This window comes from Pseudophryne corroboree, chromosome 4 (assembly GCF_028390025.1).
Source record: "Pseudophryne corroboree isolate aPseCor3 chromosome 4, aPseCor3.hap2, whole genome shotgun sequence".
In the NCBI taxonomy this organism is placed as follows: domain Eukaryota; kingdom Metazoa; phylum Chordata; class Amphibia; order Anura; family Myobatrachidae; genus Pseudophryne; species Pseudophryne corroboree.
Genome location: NC_086447.1, coordinates 266,267,254 through 266,278,011, shown reverse-complemented (window position 1 = coordinate 266,278,011; position 10,758 = coordinate 266,267,254). Strand labels below are relative to the sequence as shown.

The 10,758-nt window shown below is 44.7% G+C and overlaps 1 protein-coding gene across 2 annotated transcripts in view; it reads right to left on the bottom strand.

Moving 5' to 3' along the window:
* Nucleotides 1-663: 663 nt before the first annotated feature.
* Nucleotides 664-10,758, bottom strand: part of LOC134911328 (uncharacterized) — a 55,195-nt gene continuing 45,100 nt past the window's right edge. The window contains exons 1-3 of one of the 2 annotated variants that reach the window (XM_063919584.1): nt 8,659-9,353; nt 8,370-8,582; nt 664-1,442 (exon numbers count right to left, since the gene is read on the bottom strand). In XM_063919584.1, the coding sequence (XP_063775654.1) occupies nt 754-1,442; nt 8,370-8,582; nt 8,659-8,734 (978 nt within the window). In that variant the 5' untranslated portion in view covers nt 8,735-9,353 and the 3' untranslated portion in view covers nt 664-753. Of the gene's footprint in view, nt 1,443-8,369; nt 8,583-8,658; nt 9,354-10,758 lie in introns of those variants that run through there. The other variant, XM_063919585.1, reaches the window with a different exon arrangement.

Here is a 10,758-nt window from a genome sequence, read left to right as displayed (position 1 = left end):
CGTAGTCCGTAGTGGATGCTGGGCGCCCATCCCAAGTGCGGATTGTCTGCAATACTGGTACATAGTTATTGTTACCAAAAAATCGGGTTATTGCTGTAGTGAGCCATCTTTTCTAGAGGCTCCTCTGTTATCATGCTGTTAACTGGGTTCAGATCACAAGTTGTACGGTGTGATTGGTGTGGCTGGTATGAGTCTTACCCGGGATTCAAGATCCTTCCTTATTGTGTACGCTCGTCCGGGCACAGTATCCTAACTGAGGCTTGGAGGAGGGTCATAGGGGGAGGAGCCAGTGCACACCAGATAGTCCTAAAGCTTTCTTTAGATGTGCCCAGTCTCCTGCGGAGCCGCTATTCCCCATGGTCCTTACGGAGTCCCCAGCATCCACTACGGACTACGAGAAATAGAATTATCGGTAAGTAAATTCTTATTTTTTCACCGTGAAAGGTCCATTACGTTCGTGTTCAAGATAGAATCGTAAAAAAATACGCCAAAAAAATAGACCTGCTTTTGAAAAGCGTGTTTACATGTGTTGCACCCTCACCAAAAATTACACATATAATTGTGATACTTTAAAAGGTCAATAAGTACAAGATTAACATCTCACCCTCAGAAATGGTAGAAATAGCGATTATCCACAACATTTTTATGTTTAAACCACAAATATGTTTATTAAAGTGTGAAAGTGTGTACATTGCAAACGTCAACAGACAGTGTTAACCCCATTTATGCATCTGCCATCTGCAGAGGCTGGCTTTATTTTTTTCGTGTAGCCTTGGAGGCTTCAGAGGTGGGGCCAGGGACATGAGGTCTTGATCTGCTTGACCTCCTTATTGGGGAGGTCACTGGGGTATTTATTGGAGCTGTAGTTCCTGAGCTAGTGCTCGCTTGTTGGGAGTGTAAAGCACTTATGTTGTGGCTTAAGTTAGTGAGTGTAGCATTTAATTGGTTATTGGAGGCCGTGTTATTCTCTATAATTCTACCCAGACTTTCTGTAAGGCTATTGTTCCTTTCAAGGAGATGCAGGTAGTTTTGGTGTTGCCTCATTTGTTCATCCAGAATTCTCTGTAAAGTGGTCATCATGGTGCTGTTTTCTGCCCGCATTTGCTCCAGACAAGTCGCCACACGACTGGTTTCCAAATGTTCTCTGCTGAGATTTCGACTTATGCGTGGCATGAAATGTGGCAGACTTGCCAGCAGCTGATTTTGTCTTTGGAGACAGTCTGAATTGAGCCTCTGGTGGTTTGCCCAGTTGGCCCAAAATGTCTGCTCTTCAGTTTGAGCCAGTGGTGTACTTGGGCTCACTATTGGTTGCGGACTTGTTTGTTGTGGAGGCGTGGCCACAGGTACCGTGCTAGGTTGCGTTGTCTGTAATGGGCGGAGATCCAGATCAAACGTGGCATCAGTTTGCAGTGTATGCTGGTCCGTGGGCATGCTGTCATCATCTGTGTGTGGTATAAGAATACAACATTGTAGTAATATGCAACATGTATTTTATACTTCTATCATATTGCATTGCATTTATTATTCTGTTTGTCAAAAAATAACACACATATGTTTGTAACAAAAGCCACAACAAATATTTTTCTTAACGGAAGTCCCTATTTTGTTTTAGGTTCGTGGTTTTGATTGATTTAAAAACATTAGACAATCAGGAATAGACAGAAAAACAATCATGTACAAACCCTGTTGAAGTAAGATTAGGCAGAAAACACAACATGAATGGCATAGTAGACCAACATTATTTTCTTTTTTGTAAGGTCGCAGGAGCAGGGACTTCTTTCCTCATGTTCCTTTTCTTTAATTTTTTAAACTATCTTATACTCAATACTCCCTTTGATGGCACCTAACACCGGCTTTTCTAAACCTGTCCTATTTTGTCCTGTAGTATAACTGTGCTTTTCAAGGTTTGCAGATTTAATTATGTACTGTGTTATGGGCGCTGCGGATCCCTTGTGCCGCCATATAAATCAAGGAAAATAAACGTTATGGTAAGAACTTACCGTTGATAACGTGATTTCTCTTATGTCCACAGGTATCCACAGGATAACATTGGGATATTGTCGAGCGACAGCGAAAATGGCACCAACACGGTCACGAGCTTTCTGGCCTCCCAGGATGCATTGGGGCCTCCACTATATAGTCCCGCCCACTGACTCAGTCAGATCAGTTCTTTCCACAGCGATTATAGGCAGGAACATTAGGTAGAGACCTGTACAGGCGATAAGAACACACATGCACACCCTTCCATACAAGAAGGAAGAGGTTTTTAGTGTTTGTCTAGATCCTCAAATCAGATGCGTCAGGGTGGGATCCCTGTGGATACCTGTGGACATAAGAGAAATCACGTTATCAACGGTAAGTTCTTACCATAACGTTTATTTCTCTGGCTGGGTCCACAGGATTATCCACAGGATAACATTGGGATTCCCAAAGCCATTTTAGTGGTGGGGACGCTCCTGATTGCACAGGAGGACCTTTCGCCCGAAGTCTGCGTCATGAGAGGCAAAAGTATCCAAGGCATAATGTCTGATGAATGTGTTTATGGAAGACCATGTGGCTGCCTTACATATCTGTTCTGCTGATGCACCCTGTTGTGCTGCCCAAGAAGGACCTACCTTACGTGTAGAGTGTGCAGAGACATTAGCCGGAATAGGGAGATCTGCATGAGAATAAGCTTCAGATATTACCACTCGGAGCCATCTCGCCAGCGTCTGTTTACTAGCAGGCCAACCTCTCCTATGGAATCCGTAGAGGATGAAGAGGGAATCTGTTTTCCTGATGGCACTAGTACGATCTATGTAGATTTTTAAAGACCGGACCACGTCCAGTGACGCTTCTCCCGCAGATAGTCCCGATACCTGAAAAGCTGGGACTACAATCTCTTCATTCAGGTGAAACTTTGACACCACCTTTGGAAGATAACTAGATCTCGTTCTGAGAACTGCTCTGTCTGGAAAAAAACTTAGGAAAGGAGACTTACATGATAATGCTCCTAAATCTGACACTCTTCTGGCTGACGCCATTGCCAGTAAAAAAAGAACTTTAATCGTTAACCACTTAAGATCCGCTCTCTCAAGTGGTTCAAACAAAGGACCCTGGAGAAATTTAAGAACTAAATTCAAATCCCAGGGAGCTGCAGGAGGAACAAATGGAGGTTGAATATGTACTACTCCTTGGAAAAACGTACGTACATCCTGTAGGTCAGCAATCTTCTGCTGAAACCATACAGTCAACGCTGAGACTTGCACCCTCAAGGAAGCAACCTTCAACCCCTTATCCAATCCTGCCTGCAGAAAATCCAAAATTCTAGCTACTTTAAAGGCTCTTGGATTGTAATTTTTTCCAGAACACCAATGAATATAGGCTTGCCATATTCTATGATATACACGGGCCGAAGAAGGCTTTCTTGCTCTAAGCATGGTTTGGATTACTTGCTTTGAAAATCCTTTAGCCTCTAAGATAGAGGTTTCAACAGCCACGCCGTCAAAGACAGGCGATCCAGATGACTGTGACAACAAGGACCCTGCATTAACAGATCTGGACGTTGAGGGAGCAGTATCGGTGCTTCCACGGACATTCTCCACAGATCTGTGTACCAATGCCTTCTTGGCCAAGCTGGAGCTATTAGAATGATTGCTCCTTTTGCCTGTTTTATCTTTCTCACTACTCTGGGTAACAGAGATATTGGAGGGAACAGATATGCCAGCTGAAACCTCCATTCTACTGACAGTGCGTCTACCAGGACTGCTCCTGGGTCCCTTGTTCTTGATCCGTACCTCGGAACTTTGTTGTTTAGACGAGACGCCATAAGGTCTATCTCCGGTAGACCCCATCTGTTCACCAGTGTCTGAAACACTTCTGGGTGTAGTGCCCATTCGGTTTCCTGAATGGTGTGCCGACTGAGAAAATCCGCTTCCCAATTTAGTACACCCGGGACAAATACTGCTGACAATGCTGGGAGATGGAGTTCTGCCCACTTTAGAATGGGAGTTACTTCCTCCATCAGACTCTTGCTGTGAGTCCCTCCTTGATGATTTAGGTATGCTACTGCCGTCGCATTGTCTGAGCGGATCTGGACTGGTCTTCCTTGTAGATTGTCCTTTGCCTGAACTAGGGCCAAGTAAATGGCTCTTATTTCTAACAGATTTATCGGCAGGCGACTTTCCCTTGCGGTCCATTTTCCCTGGAACCATAGGCTTCCGAGTACCGCCCCCCAACCTTGCAGCCTTGCATCTGTCGTCAGGACTTGCCACTCTTTTATCCAAAAGGGTCTCCCCTTGTTTAAATGGTCTGTCTGTAGCCACCATGCTAGAGACCTTTTTACATTTACTGGAATCTTTATCATCTGCTTCTTTATTGTTTGATGATTTCCGTTCCATTTTGTCAAAATGAGATGCTGCAATGGTCTGGAGTGGAATTGCGCATATTCCACCATGTCGAACGTTGATACCATCAGACCCAACAGTCGCATTGCTGCATGGACTGACATTGTCTGGGCTTTCAACGCTTCCTGAGCCATGACCTGCATCTTGACTATTTTCTTCTCTGGTAAGAGAACTCTCTGTAGGTCTGAATCCAATATGGCTCCCAAATGAACCATCCGCTGTGATGGATTCAGGGACGACTTCTCCCAATTTATGAGCCACCCGTGTCTCTGTAAACAAACTATCGTCTGTTGGAGATGGCTCAACAGTAAATCTTGCGACTGTGCTAAGATTAATAGGTCGTCTAGGTATGGGAATAGCCTTATCCCTTGTTTGCGCAGACAAGCTGCCATAACCACCATGATCTTGGTAAACACCCTGGGTGCTGTAGCTAGCCCGAAGGGCAGAGCTTGGAACTGGAAGTGTTCCTTGAGGATGGCAAACCTGGGGTAACACTGATGTGATAGTGCTATAGGCACATGTAGGTAAGCATCCCGCACATCCAGAGATACCATATAGTCTCCCGGTTCCATAGCCAACATTATGGAGCGTAACGTCTCCATGTGGAACTTCGGGATCCATATGTAATTGTTCAACATCTTCAGATTTAGAATTGGTCGATATGACCCATTTGGTTTCTGGATTAGAAACAGATTGGAGTAATACCCCTGTCCCTTTTGTGATGGAGGTACTGGGACAATCACACCTGACTGCAGTAATTTTTGGACTGCTTCTTGCAGGGCATTGGCCTTCGACTCTATACGAGACGGGCTGGTGCAAAAAAATCTTTGAGGAGGCTGCCTCCTGAATGGGAACCCATACCCCTGAGATACTACCTTCTGCACCCAGGCATCTGTTGTTGACTGTTGCCATGTGGGTGCAAATTGCAGGAGTCGGCCCCCAACCCTGGAATCCTCCAGGCGGAGGCCCGTCTCTTTAGGCTGAGGGCTTTTGTTCAGGTTTGGAAGCTGGCTTTTTGCTAGCCCACTGCTTCCTACCCCTGGATTTAAACTGGGGTTGTTTAGGCTCCTCTTTACCTTTCGCTTTGCTTTGCCAGCGAAATGAGCGAAATTTTAAACCCTTGGACTTAGGGTTGTAGATAGCCGGAAATCTGACCTTCTTCGATTCAGCCTCTGACTCTAGGATATCCGATAAAGGTTTTCCAAATAATATATTACCCACGAAAGGCAATGCTTCCAATTCCTTCTTGGACTCCGCATCTGCCTTCCAGGTCCGTTGCCAGACTGCTCTGCGAGCGACTACTGCCAGGGCTGAAGCTTTAGAAGCAACAGTGCCTACATCAATGGCTGCTTCTTCTAAATACTGGGCAGATTGTCTTAAACGGCAAAGACGATCCTCTTGCTCCCTAGTAGGAGAGGGGATGTCATTCTCTAGTTCCTCTATCCATTCGCCCATTGCCTTTGCTACCCAGGCCGAAGCCATAGCAGGTCTTACCACTGCACCCACAAGAGAAAAAATATTTTTCAATAGGCTCTCTACCCTCCTGTCTGTGACATCATTCAAAGAGGTAGATGGCAGTGGCAAAGCAGATTTGTGCACTAGTCGCAGAACATGTGCATCTACTTTTGGAGGAACTTCTCTCTTCGAACAATCTCCAGCAGGAAATGGATAATAAGAATCCCATCTCCTAGGAATCTTATACTTTTTACCGGGCGCTGCCCAAGACTCATCCATCATTTCCGTCAACTCCTCTGACGCTGGAAATTCAGCTTTCACTGACTTTGTTCGTTTGAATACAGGTGCTTTTGCTTTTAACGCTGTCTTGGCTGGTTCTTCCAGAGAAAGCACAGCCTTTACTGCATTAATGAGTTCAGCTACATCATCTGAACTAAAGCTCTGCGACTGATCATCCTACGGAGTTGAATCTATTGTTTCCGCATCATCATCCGATGTATCCTCTTGTGTAGTCTGCCATACAGACGTATCTGTCTTAGTCTTACCTACCCCTTGGTTGCTTGTAGAGGCTACTGGAACCAAACCATAGGAAGGGAGCTGCATGTATGGGTTCATAGTGTAACCTAACCCTTGAGGTGGTGCTACTGGAGCTAACCTGTCCGCTATTGAAGACAGAGTCTTTGCGAACATATTCCATGGTGGCTCTACTGGAGGTTGAACTAACTCCTGTTTTTTACTTCGCTGAAAAGCGAAACAGTTTGCACACAAACCCTCATAAGTGACTAATTGAATCATATCAATTACCCCTGACTTACAAGATAAGCATGTTAGGGCTGTAGGAGTGCTTGACAAATTCTCCTCATCACTTTTGCCGCTCACAGACATTTTTTCTGATATTGACTACACAATTTTGTGACTGAACCACACCCTATAATCAGTATATAGAGGTGAAATCAATCTGACCACAGTGCACCTGATTTGAGGGTCAGAACAGGACTGACATTACACAGAAAAGTCAGCACACATACTAGCAGTCAGTCACATGTTAAAGCATTAGACATTGTCATATGAGAATACAACCTCCATAATAACTTATACATAAGTAGGAAAATTGTACTTCTGTTTAACTGGTTCTTTTTCAACATAACATGCAGAAAACACAGTAATATACAGGTCTCATATGCAATAGGTACTAAAAATTAACAGTGTACACTAAGAATTAGAAGGAATTTTTAGTACTGTATACCCTGCCTCCAGGGAGCGGGATACAGGGAGACTCACCACACTTCCATATCCAAGCAAAGAAGCCTCGAAAGACGCTGAGTGGATTCAGACGCTACTGGTGTACACTGCCGCTCTTGGTAACTGATAACGGACACGGACGCTCACCAACGGACACGGACGCTGAGCGACTCCACGTGCATGCAGACACTAAAGGCCTGCGACTCGGTCTGGGCGGGTTTATATCCAGTGTACACAACCGCAGCGTCTAAGCTGCGACCGAGTACCCTCGTGGTAGCGTCTGAGCCGGAAGTGAGGTCATTCAGTTCATGAAACGAGAGACCCGCGGGAACTGGTCATGAACTCGGAGGAGGGACGGCCAGGAGAGCGTCTGAAACCCCCTGTTGACTTAAACTCCCAGGATTGCGGCCTCACCTAGTCCTGGCGCCTATGATCCCCGGAGCGTAGCGCTGTCACACTCGAGGTGTTCAGCGCATCAACACGCTGTTTGTAGTCTCCACCAAATCAGCGTAGCTGTGTCCTGACCCCTCTAGTAAGAGGAAGTCCATATACTCACTGTCTCCCCATGCTCCGGCCACAGCCTGGTAACGTCTGCTGGACCTGCTAGAACATCCGACACAGACGCCCGTCGAGACAGCACTGTACCGCGAAGGTAAGCGTTGTTGCGACCCGGTGGGGAGTTGTTGGAGCGACTCTTTCTAATACACGTTTAAGACGCTGTTAAGAGAAGTCGCTCAAACCAAAACAGTAAGTCTATAAAAATAAAGTAATGAAAACTTGAGGCTGCTTTCACAGCAGCCCTGTGACCATGCGGCTTCCTGCCGCACCAAGCAAAAAACTGATCTGACTGAGTCAGTGGGCGGGACTATATAGTGGAGGCCCCAATGCATCCTGGGAGGCCAGAAAGCTCGTGACCGTGTTGGTGCCATTTTCGCTGTCGCTCGACAATATCCCAATGTTATCCTGTGGATAATCCTGTGGACCCAGCCAGAGAAATATTAATAATAAGATTAAAACACAATAAGCAATGATCCTCATGTGCTGAAGCTTGCCCAGCAGATTATGGTGTGCACTTTAATAAGCATTATATTACTGTATACCTCAAGTGTGCACTCATGTAGTTTGGCTGCCTTAGTGAGGAGGTGTTCAGCCCTTTACATTAATGTTTGTTTTAGTAGTAAAAAAAAATATACTGACGCTGCATTACTGTGTGTTTGTTTCGTTGACATAATTATCAGAAGTACACTGTGTTTGTAAGTGTTCAGATGTGTTATTTTATGGACTCACCAGCCAGATGAGGGGATTCTGCTTCCCGTGTTGGGGAAGGTGCCAGTAATTGTGATGGTGGCCTTGAGGACACAGTAGAGATGCATCTGTGAGGGGGAGATGCAGATGTGGGCATCGGGAGATCTGGCCGTGGTCTTTTCAACGCCACGTGTTTGCGGCTGGATGTTGGTTGTCCTGTGCGCATTTGCGGACTAAGGTGTGGCCTGGATGGGACTATGGAAAAACGCAATACATTAGTGTATTTTCAAAAAAATATTTTTGCAAAAAAAACCCAAAAAGGATACTTTACCTGTAGTAGCAGCAGCATCCTCCTGTGCAACATTTGTCCTGCTACTACGGGCTGCTCTTCTTTGTGACACTGACATTTTTTTAGCATTATGGTATGTATTTTTCCCAAAACATTTACAACATGATAATCAACATTAGCCATGTAGCCATTAGGAAAATCAAAACCATACCTGTGTTTTGAAAATTGTTATTAAAAATAGTCCGCCATATATTGTCGTCAGCAAGTACAGATATAATATACATCTTAAAAAAAAACAACATGACCACACCTGCTTACTTTACCAAAAACACCTATGCTTACTACAACATAGATGTTTGCCACAAACAAGGAATGTGCAGTAAAACACTACATAACAAATGCTATATTCAAATACCACATATGCTTACAACTTATACATACAGTAGAACTGACAAAAATCATTTGCAGCAAATATACCATCTGATACTGAAAACAAAAAACCATGCTAAGCACATTCAACATAAATGGATAAAGGTAATGGTTACAACTAGGAACACAACGCGTTTTACACACATCACTACTTCAACAATTTGTACCAGATAACTTAAGCCAATATTAATAGGTTTAAACATTAAACTATCAAACTGGGAACATACAAATTGCAAAAAATACAGTATGGTCTGAGCCCCATATGGCACACATAATCGTTCCTTTTAGATCACGTAAATGATGGTGAAAATCCCCCCCCCCCCAAAAAAAACAAAAAAAAACAATTCATATGTCATAATACATATCCCTCACACACAAACACATAAAAAACAACACATCCTCAATGCAACAAATATGCCAAACACTATAAACAGTTTTGTACACATTAAAACAAATTTTTAAAACAATTACACTGATAAGAAGAAACAAAACAATACTCACCATCCTGTCTGGGCCGATCAGAATCTCTGACATGAGTGGCACGGACAACTTCGTGTGGAATAATGCGACGCACGGGCTCCTCCCACTCAGCATATGTGGCAATGAAAGGATGGCCACCCCCAGTTTGTCGGGCTGACTTTGCCTCCTTGGCCATTTTTGCCTTTACCCTGCGCTTTATGTCATAAAATCGCTTTCGGCAAGTGTCCTCAGTCCGCCTCACCACACCCTCGCAGTTCACTGCCGAAGCTACTTGACCCCACAGCACAGCCTTTCTGCGAGATGTCACCTTGGAGGCCTGAGGGCCAAACAGGTGCCGATGATGACGCATTAACTCATTCACCAATGCCACATTTTCTGCGTGACTAAATTTTACATTTCTGCCTGTCTTCGTAGTGGTGCGTGGCTGCGGAGCGCCATCAGCATCACTCTCACTCTCACTGGAGGCCGCAGCAGCAACCTCACCCTCCTCCTCTGCCTCACTAACCTCCTCCCTCTCACTCACCTCCTCCACCTCACTCACCTCCTCCACCTCACTCACCTCCTCCCTCTCACTCACCTCTGACTGGGACATAATCAGGACAAACAACAAATAACACTGAGAAAAAAAAACAGTAAACACACTCCTCCACTACCACTACACACCACACACCAAACACACACACACACACACACACACACACACACACACACACACACACACTCACTCACAAACAATAACAATAGACGTTAAAAAAAAACAAGACAAAAAACTAGACAGACTTTTAAATAACTACACAACAAGTATGACAAGACTACTTACACACACAGTACAGCACTCAACAATCGCAAATAACCTCCTCCAGACCGCCAAAAACTCCAAACAACTCACCAACTTCTAACACACCTTCCTCTCACCTCTCCACTAACTAAACCCACGAGGTGCGGCCGGTTTGGGGCGGATTTATAGTAATGAGCACAGACACTCCTCCATCACGAAACAAACCAATCACGGACGAGTGACAAAAACGAAACTTAGAAAAAAAAACACGGCCGGGAACGGATAAACACTGCCGTAACCGAAAAATGACGCAGTCGGTAAAAAAAACGCATAACACGGCCGCAAATCTACAAAATCGGTCGCATTCTACCTTTGAAAAACACGAATGACATTGCATCGGAAAACACGAAAATTTCAAATACGACAGCTTAGTAAATGAGTCGTAATCCATTCAA